The sequence below is a fragment of the Molossus molossus genome, unplaced genomic scaffold (genome assembly GCF_014108415.1).
Source record: "Molossus molossus isolate mMolMol1 unplaced genomic scaffold, mMolMol1.p scaffold_m16_p_15, whole genome shotgun sequence".
Taxonomy (NCBI): domain Eukaryota; kingdom Metazoa; phylum Chordata; class Mammalia; order Chiroptera; family Molossidae; genus Molossus; species Molossus molossus.
This window is the reverse complement of record NW_023425350.1, coordinates 53946896-53966712: the sequence shown is the minus strand read 5'-3', so window position 1 is coordinate 53966712 and position 19817 is coordinate 53946896. Positions and strand designations below refer to the sequence as shown.

General features: G+C 48.3%; 1 protein-coding gene across 3 annotated transcripts in view; it reads left to right on the top strand.

The window, feature by feature from the left end:
* Nucleotides 1-19817, top strand: part of SFXN5 (sideroflexin 5) — a 114298-nt gene that overhangs the window by 16734 nt on the left and 77747 nt on the right. For all 3 annotated transcript variants that reach the window (XR_004959681.1, XM_036262700.1, XM_036262699.1), the window contains exon 3: nucleotides 6240-6317. Coding sequence is in view for 2 of the 3 variants with exons in the window: in XM_036262700.1 (XP_036118593.1) it covers nucleotides 6240-6317 (78 nt within the window). In the remaining variant the exon portion in view is untranslated. The remainder of the gene's footprint in view (nucleotides 1-6239; nucleotides 6318-19817) is intronic.

The window sequence follows — 19817 nt, the reverse complement described above, 5'->3', positions numbered from 1 at the left end:
GCACAGACTCCATTAGCTGTGGCCACAAGTCCCACCATCTGGGGCCACAGCAGGAATGGATCCAGCCAGGGTTTCAGGCAACGTAAGGATGCGTGTTCCTGCACTTGGCAGGCGCCAGGCTGGCCCAGGTGAGAACAGTCAGATAGATACGAGCAGTTCACATGCTGTGACAACCTGCTGACCCCCCGCCAGCCATCCCTGCTCCATTCGCTCACATACATCCCCACCCTGCGGCCAGTTCCCCTGACACGTGACACTGCTCTTTCTTTTCTTTTCAGTTCTGCGAGCCTGAGATTCTCAAAGCTTTGCCTGAAATGTCCATGTTTCAATTGTACCCTTGCCCTAAACACGCTCTTCCCTTTCTCTGTGTCAGGCTGAGCTCAGCTTTGAATGAGAGTGAAAAAGGACCTTCCTTTCTTACCTGGGGTGCCCACCCCAGGAGGTATCAGCTTTGGGCTGGGGGGAGGGTGCAGGCCTTGTTGGGTTTTCTTTCTGTGATCGCCTTTCTGTCAGTTACTGTCGTGAGGACAGGAGGCTCTTCCCGGATGACGTCTTGAGGAAATGACCCAGAACCGGGGTGGAACGGGTTTCTAGGTGCCACCCACTCACTCTGACCCTGGACAAGGAAATGCCCTTCCCTCTCTGACCCCAAGGCTAGGTGGTTCTATGATATGCACACACAGGGTATTTTTATTCACATCCTGTGTGAACAGGGCACAGTCTCCTGGAATCCAGGGATCCTGAGAAACCTGCATCACTGTCGACGGACTTTGGTCTGATGCGTTGGAACCTGGATTCCTAACGCTGACCATACCCTTTGCCTCTCCATCCAGAAGCTTTAGTCATTTGTTTTTGTTAAATTCGCATTGTGTGTGGCCCTGTGTTGGTGATGGGCTGGGGTGGGCATGTCCTGTAGTCTTGCAAACATGCCTAGAACCGGTCCCCTGCTCCCTGCACTTTGCAGTCCCTGACTTGGAAGCCACGTGCATGGAGTGGGCGGGGACTTCAGAGAGGTGCAGACCCAATGCTCTCTGACTGTTTACAGGAGGGAACATTCTTGGAAGAATCTTAGAGAAGTGAGCTTTGGAGGATGGATGGGTTTGGTGATGGACTTGGTGAGGTGAACAGTCTGGGCAAACTCAGAAGGTGGGAACACCAGGCTCCATCTGGAGAATGGGTGGGTCCCTTTGCCAAGAGGAGGGTGAACTATTTCTGGGTGCTGCTCACATTCCTGGCCAGATACTGTCACTCCCATTATGTATTTAACATAGTAAATATGATTATAAGTTAAATATTTATATCAGTTTGTCATCCTCCCTTTACCAAGCAGGGATTATACTCAGTCTGTATTTAGTTTGGGGGGGTGTTATGGTGCCCTCTCTCCCCCGCTAAAAAGAGTAGTTTTCCTTCTGATGACTCTCCCCAGATTTCCTACCAGTGCCCTTCCCTTCCTGTGACCCTCTGTCTCCATTGCTATCTGGCCTGGTCTCCTGCTTCTCCGTCTAGCACCCTCACACTCCATACCTACCCCTTTGCTTCCTTCTCCTTCGTCGCAGGGACTTGGGGCCAGGATTCTCCTCTGTTCAAATTCTCTGCTCCTGGAGCAGACCTCCCAGGTGCCAGCATTTCCAGAGGGACCTTCTGGAGATCTTGCCCCTGTCAAATACGAGGAGACACCCTCACAGTGACACTTCCTGGCAGGTGAGCCAGAGCAGGCAGGTGGTGATGGAGTCTGGGAGGCAGCACACTGGGCCGTCCTTGCCCCTGGCCCCGGGGCCCCAGCGAAGAGCCCCGGTCTTGTCTCCAGCTGGCTGGGCCCCTCACCGTCTTGGCATCAGGGCCTGGCCGCCTGGTCCTGGTTGAACAGACTTTCTGCAAAGCTCACCCTCCCCCACTCTAGCTTTCCCTGCGCTCTCATGCCCAGCGCTTCCCGCCAAGACTCACAGTGCGTCAGGGTGCGAGGAGGGTTGACTCTCCTCCGACCCTCAAGTCTCCTGAAAATAGTCCCTCCTTTGTGGGGAGACCAGACCCCAGAGCAGCCAGCCCTCAGGGACCTCTCAAGACAAGTGGCCTAGGCACTTGCCTGCCCTGGAGAGTAAGCAGCCTGGGAGCCCAGCCTTCAGCTTCTGACAGGGGACCTGACTGGGTTAGCGAGGCCCAGAGGCAGAAAAGAGCGTTCTAGCTTCCTCCAGTCCTGGATTCTCAGCTTTGTGTTCAGGAACTTTAGTTCCCCCTCTACCCACGCCAAGATCAGGGCCCTTGGGAACTCATTCTTGTGGCAGGAGGCCTCTCTTTGATGACTGTGTCAAATGAGATGGAGACTGGCCAGGTTGTTATAGGAACTCGGAAGAATCCCTGGAGTGGGAAAATAATGAGAACACGGGGCCATTCACCATTCAGCGGTGGAAAGTGGAGCATTCATTGTCTGACGGCAGAAGCTGCGGCCGCAGAGGAAGCGGCTCGGAGTGGGGAGCTGCTGCAAGGGAGGCTTTGAGCGTGTTCGGGGAGACAGAGAAAGGGCCTCTCTAAACTCTGGACTCAAATACCAAACCGCTCACTTTCTATCTGTGTGACTCTAAACAAGTTAACACAACAGTCAACATGAAAAACGAATGTATTGAGTCTAGAAGGAAAATCATTGACAATTTTGAGGTGGTTATCTCAGTGGTATGTTTACAGGTGACTTCAAATTATGTTTTGTGCGTTTCTGTCCCCCCACCCCTGACATTTGCTCTAAACAGCATAGATTAATTGGGGAGGGGGACCCTGAAAACACAAACTGTCCAGTTGGGAAACACAGATCTGGAAGGCTCTCTGGAACCTGGGAAATGATTTGCACACATTTGAAGGGGCCGGCGCAGTACTTTCGAGCAGTCGGGTTGCTCCCAGGCAAGGTTTCCTGGCCCCTGGTGCCCTGGGTTAGACCAGCGTGGCCCCAGGTGCTTCACACACAGGCCTGATGGGTCAGGCGGCCTGGCTGGCTTGTCTGGGCTGGCAGTTATTCCCATTGTCACAGCCACAGGGGGTGGCTGATCGTTTTCATTTTATGAGACCACCCTGTCAGCTGGCGCAGCCAATGCGCTGTCTACCCCACTGGGTGCCCTGCCCAGTGCTGCGCCCTGGGGAGGTCTCAGCATTCCCTGCACTCCCGTGCCCAGCCAGCCTGGTCCCTGCCTGTCAGAAGGGGAACAGCGGTGTCACTGGTTTTTTTTGCCCATGCTGGGCATCCCTGATGTCTGGATCCCTCACCTGATCTTGACATAGGCCACCTTCTATCACTGTTGTCTGTTTATTGCTAATTTTTAAATTTTTTATTATTTTTATTGTTTTATCCTTGCCAGAGGAAATATTTTCTTTTTGCATTTTTCTTTAGATAGAGTGGGAGGGAGAGAGGGAGGAAGAGAGAGAGAGAGAGAGAGAGAGAAACATCGATGTGAGAGAGACACATGGATGGGTTGCCACCCGCATGACCCCAACAGGGACCGAGGACAAACTGCAACCCAGGTACGTGCCCTTAGCGGGAACTGAACCTGGGCCTCTCTGGTCCACAGGCTGATGCTCTAATCACTGAACCAAACCAGCCAGGGCAATTGCTAATTTTTTGAGGTACAACATACATACAGCTAAATGCATGTATCCTAAGTTTATTGCTTAGTAAATTTTGATCCATGTAACCACCACTCAGATCAGACATTTCCATGATCCTGGAGGATCCCCTCATGCCCTTCCCAAGTTAGTACCTCCTAAAGGTAACGTAATGACCTCTACCACCATAGGTGAGTTTTGACTATTTTTAATAAACTTTATATACTATACTCTTTTGCATCTGGCTGCTTTTGCTTATCATGCATAATAGCTGTCTATTGCCGTGTAAGAAACTACCCCAAAATACAGTGGCTTAAAACAACAATAGTCGGTTCTTTTGCTCACTGATCTTTAATTTGAGCAGGGCTTAGCGGGGATGGTTCATCTCTGTTCCATGCAGCATCGGCTAGGGCCGCTTGACTCGGGGCTGGAAGGTGCATTTCAAGGTGGCTCACTGGCAAGGTGGGCAAGCTGTTGCTGACCAGCAGCTGGTGGCTCATCTGGAACTGCGGGCCTGGCCCTCAGTTGCTGTTCATGAGTATGTCTACATAGGGTGCTTGGGCTTCCTTACAACATGGTGGAGTTCCAAGAGAGCAACCATCCCAAGAAGGTGAGGTGGAGGTGCAAGGCATTTTATGACCTAACCTCAGAGGTCACATAATGTCACCTTGGCCAAACTCTATTTGTTGAAGCAGTTGGGAAAGCCTTCCCCAGGTCAAGGGGAGAGACATAAACTCTACCTGTGGATGGGGATCTGAGAAGGTTCTAGAAGAGCATTGGGTTTGGGAGATATTGAGGTGGCCATTTTTGGAAAACATATTCGGCCACATTATTTTTGTCAGATTCATACACGTTTTAACATGTGTTTGTAATTTGCTTTTAAAAATTGCTGGAACAGCCCTGGCCAGTTTGGCTCGGAGGTTAGAGCGGCGTTGGCCTGTGGTCCAGAGAGACCCAGGTTCGGTTTCTGCTAAGGGCGAGTACCTCGGTTGCAGTTTGTCCCCGGCCCTGGTTGGTCGTGCGGGTGGCAGCCACTCGATGTGTCCCTTTCACGTTGATGTTTCTCTCTCTCTCTCTCTCTTCCTCTCTCTCCCTCCCACTCTATCTGAACAACAAATGGAAGGATGTCCTCGGGTGAGGATAAGAAAAAAAAAACTGCTGGAACAGCCCAGCCTGTATGGCTCAGTGGTTGAGCGTCGACCCATGCACCAAGAGGTTGCCAGTTCGATTCCCAGTCAGGGCATATGCCCAGTTTGTGGGCCCGATCCCCAGGGGGGGCATGCAGGAGGCGGCCAATTGATGTTCTGTCTCATTGATGTTTCTAACTCTCTCCCTCTCTCTTCCTCTCCCTTCCTCTCTCTCTAAAAACCAATAAAGAAAAAAAAATTGCTGGAACAGACTGACAAACCTCAGAGGAAAGGGGCATGGGGGGTGGGGGTGGGAAGAGATAAACCAAAGAACTTACATGCATATGTGCACAACCATTGGACACAGACAATAGTTTGGGGAAAGCAGGAGGTGGGTGGGAGTATTGTACTTTCAACAATAAAGATTAAAAAATTGCTGTATAATATTTCATTGTGTACATAAACTACAATAGATTTATTCAGTCTACTATTGACATTTAAGTTATTTGTAGTTTTGGGCTATTTAAATAGTACTGCTATGAATATTCTTATACAGATGTTTTGGTGGACAAAGGTGACCTTTTATCACTGTTGCTGTCTCTAGCTTTGAAGAGTTTAAAAGTCATACAGTTCTATCTTCTTTTATTTTCTCTCTTTCCCCATCAGTTACAGTAGCCATATGCACTTTAGTATATAAATCTCTGCTAGTGTTTCTAAAATGTTGAAAAGAAATTATAGCAGTATTACATAAATATATTCTCTCTTTTTTAAAAAATGTTTTTATTGGTTTTTTTAGAGAGAAAGGAAGGGAGAGAGAAATAGAAACATTGATGTAAGAGATGCATTGATCTGTTGCCTCCTGCAACCCACTGGGGATCCAGCCTGCAACCGGGAATGTGCCCTGACTGGGAATCAGACCGGGACCTGTCAGTCCATGGGACGATGCTCAATCCACTGAGCCACACAGACTGGGCAAATAAGTTCTTTATAAAAACTTTCAGTATTGCAATTAAGATTAAAGTTTCTTATGACACCCCTTGCCAAGTAAGGTCCTTTCTTCCTACCCCAAGGTAACCCCTGTCACCAGTTGGGGGGGGTCCCCCTTCTAGGCTTTTTGGATGCATTTGCACATAAGTATTCTCACAGAAAATACTGCTTTCTCTGTGTGGGGGGTTGTTTGGTAGAACGAGTGACATCATATGGCTCTGCAATTTGCTTTCTCGCTCAAAAAAATATCTTGGAGATATGGCTATGGAATCATACATAGATCTACTTCACTTTTTAAACTGCCAAATAATATTTTGTAGTATTGTTCTACCACTGCCATTCAGCCATTTCCCTATGAAAGGACGTTTAGGTTGTATCCTTTGGTGTATAGCATGTGTCCCGTGAACTGGAGGGCAGGCCTTGCACACTGTCATATTGTCAATACTTGATCCATACAGATGCATTCTGTATTGAAAGAGGGAAAGAGTTGCTGGAGCCCTGGATCTGTGCCGCTCAATGTCCCTTTTCTCTTCCTTGCAGAGACGTCTCAGAGAGGCTGTGCAGCTGCTAGAGGACTATAAGCATGGGACCCTGCGACCAGGGGTCACCAATGAACAGGTAAATCTGCTGGAGGTGGGGGAGGAAGGAAGGAAGGTCACAAATTACTAACCCTTTTCCTGCAGCCAGACCACTTCTTTTTCCATCGGTATCTACTTCTACTACAGTTACATACCCTTGTGGACTTCTGGCTCTTTGGAGAAGATACTCAGGTCTCTTCAGTACCCTGGATCTGGTGGGAAGCGTGGAGGCTGATGAGGCTAGAGAGGCCTGAAGGCAGTAGTTTGCTGGAGCTGACATGTGTACCCCTTCCCAATTCCACATCAGTGACATCATAGTGATAGCTTGAAATCAGCCACAATGGGAATATTTGCACCATGGAAATTGGCAAATGCTACACATTAGGACTCTTTCCCCCCAAGGAACTGATTATTAATTATTTACCAGCATACTACTCCCCAAAAGTTCAAGTTGAGGGTGGGAAAGGGGGTGCAGATGATGGGGATTAGGCTAGGACAGTGTAATTAAAAATATATATAGTATGTAGGAACTTTAACTAGAACTAATTGAAATATTGACGGTTCTGTTTGGTTTGGGGGAGGAGGAGGGGCATGTAGTGTAGGGCAACTTTAATGATTACAGAAACTGATGGTTAATGTGCCCATTTCTTTTCTTTGTTTTTGTTTCTAAACTTTATTTCAAAAGCTTAAAAAAATTAATTTCACATTTTTTAAAGTAATATGTGTGCATAGTTCCAAAAGTCAAATAGTACTGAAACACTTGTAAGGAAAAATAGTATGCTGCCCATCATCCCTCTTCAATTCCCATCCCTATTCCTCAGAAGCAAATACTTTAGCTGTTTCTTCAGATAGAAATTTATATTTCAAGCTAACATGGTTGTCTATACTGCTATTTCTCAGCTTAGTCTTTTGTATTATCTACTATGGTAGTTGAGAGTTCAGTTCTCATTGTCCACCCCCATAAACATGCTTCTCTTGCCCACCCTCCACACCCTCCCATGTTATCATGGTTTGGGGTTTGTGGATATTCAGTATTGACATTATAATTATATAAATGACATTTACTGTAGAGTCAAGTTGGTTGTATCATGACTGTTTCCTCTGATTTTAAACTTTATGTTTTATCTGTAGTTAACAGTTGCCTCTTTTTTCCTCATTAGCATGGTTTTCTTTGTCCCACCTCTAATTCTTATCACACCCTCTAGGGATATTTTCAGTGCTTTCTTTCAATCCTGAAGACTCCAGTTCTGTTTTTTTCTCTGAAAATTTTCTTCCTGGGGCCCACCTGCCTCCAGCTCCCAGCCTTCCTCTTGGTGTGTGTACACTTCTGTTTTGGTGGAACACTTCTTCCAGTAGCTTCCTGAAAGAAAGAGTAAATGGGAAGAAAATTTTGAGTACTTTTATGTCTGAAAAACTGTCATTCTGCACTCAGCCTAAATTGACAGTTTGGCCGAGGAGGAAATTCTAGTATGACAATCATTCTCCTTCAGAATTTTGAAGACATTTCTCTGTCTTCCGACTTCCAGTATAGAGGCTGAAGAATCCAGTGCTATTTTATTCCCAATTCTCTGCAAGTGACCTGTTTTCACTCTTTGTAATGCTTAGAATCTTTTCTTTATCTACAAATTTTATTTCTGAAATTTTACAATGCCATCTCTTTTAAAATTTATTATTCAGAGCTCCCAGTGACTCCTTTCAGTTTGAATGCTCCTGTCTTTCAGTTCTGACAACTTTTTCTCAGACTGTTTATTTAATCATTTCTTCTCATTCTAAAACTCCTATTAGTCACATATTTGACATCTTAGATCAATACTCAGATTTTTTTGGCTTGTATTCCTTGACTTTGACCTTTCTGTTTGGGTTTGCAGGAACATTCCTTAAGTTTATTTTCAACATGTCTATTGAATTTTTAACTTCAGCTAGTATAATTTTAGTTTCTGTGAGCTCTTTGATTGTTTCTTTTATTAATTCACTTTTTAATAAAATTCTCTTCCTGTTTTGTGATACAGTATCATCTCATCTCTCTGCCTTCTGGAAGCCAAACAGGGGAAGGAGACTGGGGGCCCAAAATTCACTGCAGACTTTCATTAATTTCCCAGCTTTTAGCCTCACCACCTCCCCCGTTCCACTGTGCTAGTGTTCCCAAGTTTGGAGTCCCTATACTTCATTTTCTCTAGAAGGCTGATAAACCTTCAGCATGTGGCGGGGACACAGGTGAGGGTGGTAACAGTCACCATGCTGTGAGGTGAAGGTGGGGTGTATCACAACTTTGAGGACACACTTTCAATTTGGCTCTTTTCTTCTGTGGTACCTGGTCTCTCCAGGTTCTGAGCTTTGCTGGTGTCCTTGGGGTGATGGGTTGGCTCCTCAAGTGTGCCCTCTGCAGGCATTAAAGGGATGGCTTCCTCCTCTCTGCTGGGTCAGCTACTGAAACTCATTTTCCATCTTAAAACATGTTGCTGTCCCAACTCTACCGTTGTCTTCTCTTCCATTCTTTTGGGGCTGCCCACCCCTTCTGATACCTCGCTGAGGCTCTGCGCCGCCAACCCAACACCGCAGTGGCTGGCAGGGTGTTCCTGGGGCTCAGCTGTCAGCCCTCCCCAGGCCAGTTCATTTCAGGATATGCATTTGGGGAGCACCACACGCCAGGCTTGGTGCCAGGACCTGGGAGAGAGCAGGGAAGACGCTGGAGGGAGGTCTTGCTTCATGCCCTCCCCAGAATCTAGGCAACTACAGTGAAAACACCATACCGTGGGAGAGCCGAGGAAGGAGGAACCCACCCAAAGGAGGGATTTCTGGAAGCGATGTCTCTGAAGATTTGAAGGATGAGAGGAAGCTGGTGAGGAGGAGGCGCAGATAGGAGCAGTGCAGACCAGGGAGCGCATCGTGAGCGCAGGGAGAGCAAGCCCCCGGAGGAAGAGACAGGGACCGTGCTCCACTACGGCCCAGCTGTGTGAAGGGCAAATGTCTGGCGGATGCTGCACCTTGGCCAGATGTCCCTGTGCAGGGCTCTGGAGAGTGACCGAGAGGGTGCAGTGCTTGGCTCCGCAGGGTCAACCTCAGGCATCTGCACTGCCTGCCGAGCTGGGGGCAGCGGTCAGCAGGGAAGCCAGGCCGCGATCTCCTCGTTCCTAGCTCGGTGCTTCTCTCTGGCTGTGAGTAGCAAGGAGCCTGGGTGGCGTGACCCGCCCCTCTCTAGTCCTGGACCTCCTGTGTTTTCTGCCCTGAAAGCCCTCATGTACCTCCAGGGAACTGGGAGGAGGAGAGGCGGGGGCCTGGACACCAGCTCGAGGCCTGCAGTGTCCATGTGGTGGTTTGGTAGCACGGTGCCCTGCCAGCAAGCAGATCCTCCCCTCCCTTCCGCCCTCCTGGCTCCCAGAGCATGGGATTGGGCTCTGCGGCAGCGCTCACACCGCTTCTTCCCTCCCAGGTGCAGTTTGCAAAGCCACACCTGCCTCTGGCCTTTACAGACACGGCCACAGAGAGGACAGGTGATGGCACTGAGCAATCTGGAATTAAGGACAATCCTTGTTCCTGTCCAGGTGGGCCCTGCTCAAGGGTCTTTCTGTGCCCTCTAAGGAGGGCTGAGGTGGTTTTCATCTCAGTCTGGACAGCAGCCTTGCCTGCTCCCAGGCGCTGGGCCTGCTCTGATGTCCTTTTGCAGGCATGTGGGTCAGGAGCCTGCAGGCCTGTCCTAATGTCACAGACAGCACTGGGTACCCTGCATGTCAGTGTCTTATGTAACCTGCCCTCCAGTTACAACATCTCACCAGCGGGTACACTTTGGCGGGTTGACCATTTGTTTGCACCCGATGGCCTTAGTTTGGCGTTTGTTAGTGGTGCTGGCATCTCCTCCCGAGACTGTTCACTTATTAAAAGGTTGCTGTACCCAGGAATAATTCGTGCTGAGGATAAAATAAAAAATAAGTATAATGTACACTTTGGGCCTCATAGGTAGGAATTGATATGCTAGGAACCCTAATGAAGACTGTGGCTGTCGAGTAAACACTAAGCCATAGGTGAGCGCAGCAGCGCAAATACAGGCAGTGAGGCTTCTGGGCGGGGGCTCTGCTGTGCGCACTTCCGGTGCTGGAATGGTCTGCGTGGGTGGGGATGGGTGGGGTTAAATATGGCAGACCCTCCCACCCCATGGTAATGAGCCACCACTCACTGTGTGCTTACCGAGTGCCAGGCACCATGCCAAGTGCTAGCACTTTACATGTATTACTTAAGTTACTCTGCACAGAAACCCTACTTGGTGGGTACCTATATCAACCCCATTTTGCAGGCAAGAAAACTGAGGCTCAGAGAAGTTAAATTACTAAGGTTAGGTCATAGAGCCAGTGTGTGGTGGGACGGGGAATCTGACACTGGGCCCGAAGATCCAATGCACATCTTTCCCCCACTGTCTGATGGTGGCTTTGGAAGGGAAGGCCATACTCTGTGGGGCAGAGTAATGTACCCTAACATCGGGCAGAGGAGTGAAGGGGCTTGTGGTCAGAGGAGCCTGTGATGGTCCCACCGCCCAGTTAGACATGCGTGGTTAATGTCGTCAGTCCAGGCTGTGGGCATATGCTGATCATTCAGTGTGTTAAAGGTGCTGAGGCAGGTGGGCACCGAGGGAAACCGACACATGTCATGGTTCCAGCCCAGGTGAGGCCACCACACAGGTGGGTGGCTGGAGGCAGGCTGGCGGCTGAGCTGTGTGGAGCTAATGCTCAGGTGGGGAGGAGTCCCCCGGAGAGAATCCTGAGAATGCCCGCGCAGGACGGCTTTGTGGAGGGGGGTGCCGTGGGTAGATTGAACATAGACTGGAGAGAGAGACCCAAGGCAGTGGGAGGACAGTCCCTGTAAGTTAGAATCCGGGGGTAGAGGAGAGAAAGAGAGATCAGAGAGGGAGGAATAGGGAGAAAAGATGAGATCAGAGAGAGAGAGTCGGAGGGGAAGTTGGGAAGTTACGGGACAGATTGTGAACGTCTCCTATAACTTCAGGTAGCGAGCTGCTGAGCGTGTGGGGGGCAAGAGGAGCTGCTGGAAGCTCTGAGCAGGGAGTAGCATGGATGTGGACTGTGGTGGAATCCTTCTGGTGGGGTGCCTGGTGAATGGGGGAGGGGAAAGTGCTGCTAAGGAAACCAGCTTGGAAGCTCCCGGAGTGGTCGGGATGGAGGTGAGCAGGTCTCTGGGAGCCACTGCAGGCTTCTGCTTGGTGGTTCTTGTCCATCATTCCACGTTCCTCAGAGGCTGGGAACGAGCCCACCTTTAGTAAGTGCTTACTCTGCACCCAGCAAAGCATATCAACTACCCAGAGGCCCCATGCAGGATGGACTTCTGCCTGCAAGCTACCAAGGAAAAGACAGATGAGCCTGCCGATGTGGCTCAGTGGTTGAGCGTCGACCCATGCACCAAGAGGTCGCCGGTTCAATTCCCGGTCAGGACACATGCCCAGGTTGTGGGCCTGATTCCCAGTGCAGGGCATGGGGGAGACAGCCAATTGATCTTCTTTCTCTTTGATGTTTCCATCTCTCTCTCCCTCTAAAATCAATAAAGAAAAAAAAATAAGGAAGGAAGGAGGGAGAAAAGGAAGGAAGGAAGGAAGAGAAGGACAGCTGGGATGGAAGAGATCCTGAAGGCTCTTCTGGCAGAGGGAAATGGGGTCAGCTGTGTTTGGGCTTTGCTGAAAATAGCAGAGAAAATACTGAGTTAAAATACTTGCACCCTAGATCTTCTCTGGGTATCAGTAGATTTGTCAGAAGCTGGCTGAAAGGAAGGCTTGGCTGACTTCCAGCCCCTTACCCTGACCCCTACCCTCAAGCTTCTGGGATGCTGATCAGCACCCTGCCCCTCTGGGCTGACCCCTGTTGGCCCTTCTAATCAGCACAGAACAGGCAAGTGATCAATACTAGTTGAAGGATTTGTATAATGTGCTGGGTGTTGTACTGGATGCTGTGGCCACATCTCTGGGCTGGGTCACTGCAGTAGTCTCCTGGGTGGTCTTCCCATTCTATGTGGGCACCCCTGTCCACTCCCACTGTAGCAGTTAGCGTGATCTATGCAAACACATTACATGGTTTGTTCCTCTGCTCCAGGGTTTCTCAGCCTCGGCATGATTGGCGTTTGGGGCAGATAATTCTCTATTTTGGGGGTGGTCCAGTGTACTACAGGATGTTTAGCAGCATCCTCTCCCAATTCACGACAACCAAACATTGCCAGATGTCCCCTGCGTGCAAAATCACCCCATTAAGAACCACTGCTCTAGTAGAAGCTCTGTCGTGCCCCCCTTTCTACTCAGAGTAGAAGCCACAGCCTGCAAAGCCCCCATTTCTGTCTGACCTTCCTCCTGCTATTCTCCCCTTTACTCGGTCCACTGTAGTCACACCGGCCTCCTTGCTGTCTCTCTGTTTCGGGGGCGCTGGCTGTCTTGTCAGCCAGAACAGTCTCCTACCAGGTATCTGCCTGGCCCACTCCCTCCTTCAAGAATCTCCTCCAATGTCACCTCAGTGAAAACTACCCTAACCGCCTTACTGGCTACTGTCAGGCTCTAAACATCATCCTTCTTAATCTGTCAGGGGAAAAGTTCAGGGGCGGGAACAAAAGAAGCAGCCACCAGGGCCAGAAGCCGGATAAGAGGTGGAGTCTTAGGGGCCAGGGCGAAAGGGGATCCAGGTACTAGGGTGCTTCAGGGGAGGGGGATGCAGCCACAGTGTCTCCCTCTTCCCTCTTCTACCCCAGCTCCAGCCTGGGCTTTCTTTCCATCCCTCTTCCCTATGCCAGAAGCTGTGGCCCTGGCCGTGTCATCAGGTCCCGTTTCCCCTTCATGCTTCTCATTCTTCACCTTCTCCTTTTGTGTAGACCCCACTACAATAAATGAAAATAAAATTATCCCTGCTGACAGCACACACCTGTTCTACTTTCCCATGTATTCTGAAGCACCCATCCTGCTAACCTATCCGAGAATCCACTTATTTATTATTATTATTATTTATTATTTTTTTAATCCTCACCTGAGGACATTTTTGCATTTATTTTCAGATACAGCGGGAGGGAGAGAGGAAGGAAGAGAGAGAGAGAAACATCAATGTGAGAGAGACACATTGACTGGCTGCCACCCACACAACCCCAATGGGGACCGGGGACAAACTGCAACCGAGGTACGTGCCTTTAGCGGGAATCGAACCCGGGTCTCTCCGGTCCATGGGCCAACACTCTAACTGCTGAGACAAACTGGCCAGGGCTTATTTATTATTTTTATTGCTCACTGTCTGTTTGTACTAACATGTAAGCTCCATAAAAGCAGAGATTTGGGGTCTTTTTTGTTCTCTGATGTATTCATACTGCCTCGCACATAATAGATGCTCAGTAAGTATTCATTGGACAAATTGGATTTTCTTTAATCTTTGCAATAACCTTGAAAATAAGTATTCATATTCCCATATTACAAGCAAGGAAGTGGAAGCTCAAAGAGATTGTTGCCCTAAGTTGCATGGCCAGCAAGTGGCAGATCTGGAATCCAAATCCAGGTTCGACTCCAAGGTCCATTCTCTCCATAGAGAGAAGCTGTCCGTATAGGGGATTCGCGGCTGCTGCTGTGTGCTAGGCTGCAGGACCAGGGGGACGCTCCTTGTCCTTTCATGGATCTGTACAACTGGGCGGTACCTTCACCCCACATGGACTTGCATATGTACACATTACCTGGGAGTAACCATGGCAACAAAATTAATGGCAAGGAATAAAGGGATTGGCCCAAATGATAAATTATGAAGATTTAAAAGTTTTATTTTATGGACGCATCCTTTGCTTTACAGAAGGATCCCCTTCAGGCTCTGTTTAATTGCCTTCTGGAGGCTGTTTTAAATAGGCTCTGTCTTTGCTGCCTTCAGAGGTTTGCAGAAGCAGCTTGGAAGGAGGCAGAGGGAAAGGGGAGCAAGCCAAGCTAGGGGCGGGGCCTGGGCAGTTAACTCCTCTGCCTGGGGTGTGAGGTCAGGTGCTGGGGGTGTGCCCTGCTCTGCCCCTGGTAGGCAGGACTCCTCCTTCGGAAGCCTCTTCGGGGCCCACCCACCCTCCGCCCCTCCCTTTTCTTCTAAGAGATTCAGATGGCAGCTCAGCTGAGACTCGGGCCCTTTCTGAAATCGACAAACTTCTGCATTGTTTCAGCAACCTCTCACCAGGACTGCTTCTCCCACACTGTCCTCTTCTCCAAGTGAAACATCAAGCAAGGTCCAAAGTCCCAGATCCACAGTGGCTTGTTGCTACAGCCCATCAGTTCCAAGGGGTCAGGGCTGCACATTTTTATGTTCAGCCAGGGGCACAGAGGAAATGGGCTGAGCCCAAAGGAGATGGGTCACGCTGAGGAATCATAGTTTAAAGTGGTGCCGCTTCAGTGGTCTGCCAAGAAGCCGCTGGGGGCTGCCTGTCCTAGATTCTCAGGATGGAGGGACCATCCGCTGCATTACTTTTGGACTCTCATTGAATACTTTACATCCCATCTGTAACCTGTTTGCAGGACTGGCTCATGAAACTTGAAACTAGCAACCAGCTCTTGGCTTGTGGGAGATTCCTGCTGCCATTTCTGCATTCAGCACTTGAGTCATGGGGTCCAGCAGGTCCCAGGGAAAAGCCCAGACCTGGAAGTCAGACCCAAGTCCTTGTCCCGCCCTCTCTATAAACTGGGACTGTCATCATCAGACAGGAAGGGGCTCTGGAGAGACTTGTTTCCACTTCCTGCCCCTTCTCCTGCCTAATTCATTTAAAACACAGTATAAGTCTAAGGTGTGTGGTGACTTGCACAGGAAGACCATGTAAGTTAATGGCTGAGCCCGGGCCAAAATCTGTGACCCTGGCTATTGTTGCTATAATCTGGGGTGAGCCTGGACGAGATCAGGTCATGGCTAGGAATTTTAGTTTAAAGCGGAGATGTCTCTCCCACCTCACTGCAAAGCCTCCTGAGGCGGGAGCATTGCCAAATGTCACAAGAAGAGCTTCAAACACTATCTGAGCTTTCATTCCTTCCTTCCGCCTCTGGAAAGGCTTCCCTGATATCATGGGAGGCAGTTTCTGCTAACCCCAAATGGGTAATCTTAGATAGGATTATACTAACTGCTATAACAAAAAGATCCCAAAATGAGCCAGCTCAAATAACACAGAAGTTTATTTTTCGCCCATGTAACAGTTCAAGTTCCAGGAGGGCAGGTGGCTTTCCTCCACAGGATCATTCAGGGACCCAGCCTCCTTCCGTCATGTTTCTCCACCACCTCCTTTGGTTGTCCTCTGCATGGTGCGGGCGGGGCTGCAGCCACATCCTGGCTCTGGCTCACAGGAAAGGAACAGAAAGCATGGATGGGGAGGCCCTGGTAGGGGAAAGGCACATCTCACTTCCCATCAGATACCACTGGGGGACTCAGTCACATAAATAAGCCTAACTGCAAAGGAATCTGGGAGATGTAGTACAGCAGGTCAGCTACCTGCCCTGCAAAGGAGGCTGGGAAATGTAGTGCAGCAGGTCATCTACTTGCCCACTACGGTTCTATTACTGCAGAAGAACGGGACATAAATTTTGTCAGACCGTCAACAGTTTGCGCCATAGAGGTCAATAAAGAGCTTAGAAGTTGTACAGCCTATATCTATTTTTCTCATGGTTACTCAATATTTTTAATAATTCTTTTTGAATAGGTAACATATGAACAATCTATAGAGTTCTGATGATATAAACAAGTAGAGAATAAAATACACGTTTCCCTTTCCCTACCCCCCAATTGCCCACTGCCCGTCCCTAGAGTAACCATTAGTTTCTTTTGTATCCTGCCAGATAGCTGAACACATCTATCCTTTTTCTTAAAATGCTGATGAATTTCTAGGGAAATTCCCCAGAGCATGGTTGTAACAATAAAAGATGGGACAGCCACAAAGGACAAATATTGTATGACTCCATCTATATGAACTATCTCGCGTGGTCAAATTCACAGAAAAGAAAGAAGGGTGGTTGCCAGGACCTGGGGAAGGAGGAATGGGGAGTTAGTGCTGATTGGGGACAGAGTTCAGCTGGGGAAGATGAAAAGTTCTGAGATGGACGCTGGTGATGGCTGTACGAATGTACTTGATGCCACAGAGCTGCCACTTGAAAGTGGTTAAAATGGTAAATCTTATGTATATTTACCACAAAACAACAACAACACAAAAACAAATGCCTAAAAGTCCACTAATCGCCTAAAAGTCCACTAATAGGTCACAGTTTACAACATACAATATGTTCATTCAAGGTTATCAGGAAGAATAAGGTTCTCTGTACGCTGAGTGGGAAGATCGCCAGGGTATTGTGGATGCCCGGAGGACCGTGCAGAGTGCGCTGGTGTGCCAGTGCTGGAGACGGGCACATGGTGGTGAAGAGCGGGGCTTCTGGCCCTGCCTGGTTTGGCTCAGCGGTTGGAGCGTTGGCCCGCAGACCAGAGAGACCCGGGTTCAGGTCCCACTAAGGGCACATACCTTGGTTGTGGTTTGTCCCCGGCCCTGGTTGGGGTTGTGTGGGTGGCAACCAGTCGATGTGTCTCTCTCACATCGATGTTTCTCTCTCTCTTCCTCCCTCTCTATCTGAAGATAAATGCAAAAATGTTCTCAGGTGAGGATAAAAAAAAAAAGAGCCTGGCTTCTGGAACCAGACTGCTTGGGTTCCAGCCCCAGTGCTTCTGTGGGAAAGTGCGTAGCAAAATAGAAAAGCATGGAATTATCTATATTGTGAGACTTTACCATTGCCCTTATCTGTGACACTAGCCTGCCTGGGCCATGTGTGTCATGGTGTCACTGTGGGGTGGGGAACACATTTGTGAGTTCTGGCCTTGCCTGCTGACAGCCCTGCTGAACTTCTGCTTTTGCTGGTAAGTCAGCATCTGCCTGACCCTCTATCGCTGCTCCCTGGCTGGAGGAAGGGGAGGCAGTCCTTGAACCTGAGGGACACAGATGCCACCAGGGATCAAAAGTGCTGCTTGGCTGGACTTTGGTGAGAGGGGAGGAACAGATACTGGCGAGGAATATCAGCTGCCAGGAGGCAAGGAGGTTCTGTGCCCTCAGGGTGATGTCAGCCAGCTCTCTTCCTGCTCTCCTGCCTCGGGCCTGGCTGTCACCCTGGCCAGCCAGATGACATCTCCTCCAGAGCACCCCTGGAGCTCAGGGAGGACATGAGCCTGAGGCCATGTCCATCTGCCACCAGGTCCCTGGGACCCTGGCTGAGTTATTAGTCTCTCTAAGATGAGTTAGTTTGTCTGAAAATAACCTACCCAGCTCACAGGCATGTTATAGGGATAAGACAATAGACATGAAGTTACTTTAAAAAATACATTAAGTCCATCAAAATTTTGCTCATTTGAATGACTGTTCCTCTGTTTTAGGCATTTATGGAGCATGTCCTGTGGGCCAAGTAGTTTAGATATGCATATCTCATTTAAACCTCTGTATGAGTCAGGGTAAGCCAAGTGCTGTAACAAACAATCTCAAGAGTTCAGGGCTTATACAGTAAAGTCTGTTTCTCATTCATGTCAGAGTCCAGTGCAGCCCTGGCGCTTGGCACATGCCCCTGTCCAGGGACCCAGCTCCTTCTACTTCATGGTTTTACCATCTTCTAGGGCCTCATCATCCTCCACTGGATTCTCTGTGGGAGGCTTTGGGTCCAGGACTGGAAGGGCAAACATCACAGGCCATTAACCCGCACGTAGTCATGGGGGTGGCCCACCTGACTGTGAGGGAAGCTGGGAAGTACAAGTTTTGCTGTGTGCTTAAAGGGAAAAGCAAATTGCCCGGAATCATGAAGCAACTGCCTGACCCTTACAACAGCCCATTTCACTGATAGAGAAACTGAGGCACAGAGGCAATGTAATTAGCCCAGGGCCATGTCTCCAGTAAGTGACTTGAACACAGGCTTGCCTGGTAGAAACACTTCCTCTTTTTTTTTTTAATTAATTTATTTTTGTTACAGATGTTTCTCCTTCCCCCCCCCCCAGACACTCTCCTCTCAATCCCCTCCCCCCACAGCATTGTCGTGTATGTCCATTGGTTACACATGCATGCATGTACGTTCTTTGGTTTATCTCATCCCTCTCCCCACCCCACTCTGCTGAGGTTTGTCAGTCAGAACTGTACTCCTTTCTGTGTCTCTGGGGCTATTTTGTTCATCAGCTTATTCTGTTCATTATATTCTGCAAATAAGTGAGATCATGTGGTATTTGTCTTTCTCTGATTGGCTTATTTCACTTAGCATACTCTCCAGCTCCCTCTATGTCATCTCAAAGGGTTAGAGATCTTTCTTTCTTACAGCTGCATAGTGTTCCATTGTATATATGTACCATAGCTTTTTTATCCACTCATCTATTGATGGACACTTGGGCTGTTTCCAGATCTTAGCAATTGTAAATAGTGCTGCTATGAACATAGGGGTACATATATTCTTTCTGATTGGTGTTTCAGGCTCCTTAGGATATATTCCTAGAAGTGGGATCACTGGGTCAAATGGCAGTTCAATTTTTAAATTTTTGAGGTAACACCATAGTGTTTTCCATAGTGGCTGCACCAGTCTGCATTCCCACCAGCAGTGTAGTAGAGTCCCCTTTTCTCCACACTCTTGCCAGCACTCATTTGATGATTTGTTGATGGTGGCCATTCTGACAGGTGTGAGGTGATACCTCATAGTTGTTTTAATTTGCATCTCTCTGATGATTAGTGATGTTAAGCATTTTTTCATGTGTCTCTTGGCCATTTGTATGTCCTGTTTGGAGAGGTGTCTATTTAGGTCCTCTGCCCATTTTTTAATTGGGTTCTTTGTCTTCCTTTTGTTGAGTTGTATGAGTACTCTATATATTTTAAAAATTAACCCATTATCTGATGTACTGTTGGCAATTATGCTCTTCCATATATTGTATTCCCTTTTCATTTTGATGGTTGTTTCTTTTGCTGTGCAGAAGCTTTTTAGTATGATGTAGTCCCATGTTTTAATTTTTCCTTTGTTTCTCTTGCCTTAGATGTTGTATAGGTGAAAATTCTGCTGTGTATGATGTCTGCAATTTTGTTGCCTACATTTTCTTCTAGGATTTGTATGGATTCATGAGTCACATTTAAGTCTTTTATCCACTTTGAGTTTATTTTTGTGTATGGTGTAAGTTGGTGGTCTAGTTTCATTTTTTTTTTTTGCATGTAGCTGTCCAATTTTCCCAACACCATTTATTAAAGAGGCTGTCTTTACTCCATTGTATGCTCTTGCCACCTTTGTCAAATATTAATTGAGCATAATGTCTTGGGTCAATTTCCAGGTTCTCTGTTTTGTTTCACTGGTCTGTATGCTTGTTCTTGTGCCAGTACCAGACTGTTTTGATTACAGTCGCTTTGTAGTATAACCTGATATCCGGTATTGTGATCCCTCTTACTTTGTTCTTCCTTTTCAAAATTGCTGTGGCTATGTGGGGTCTTTTTTGGTTCCATATAAACTTTTGGAGTATTTGTTCTAGCTCTGTGAAATGTCATTGGTATTTTGATGGGGATTGCATTGAATCTATAGATTGCTTTG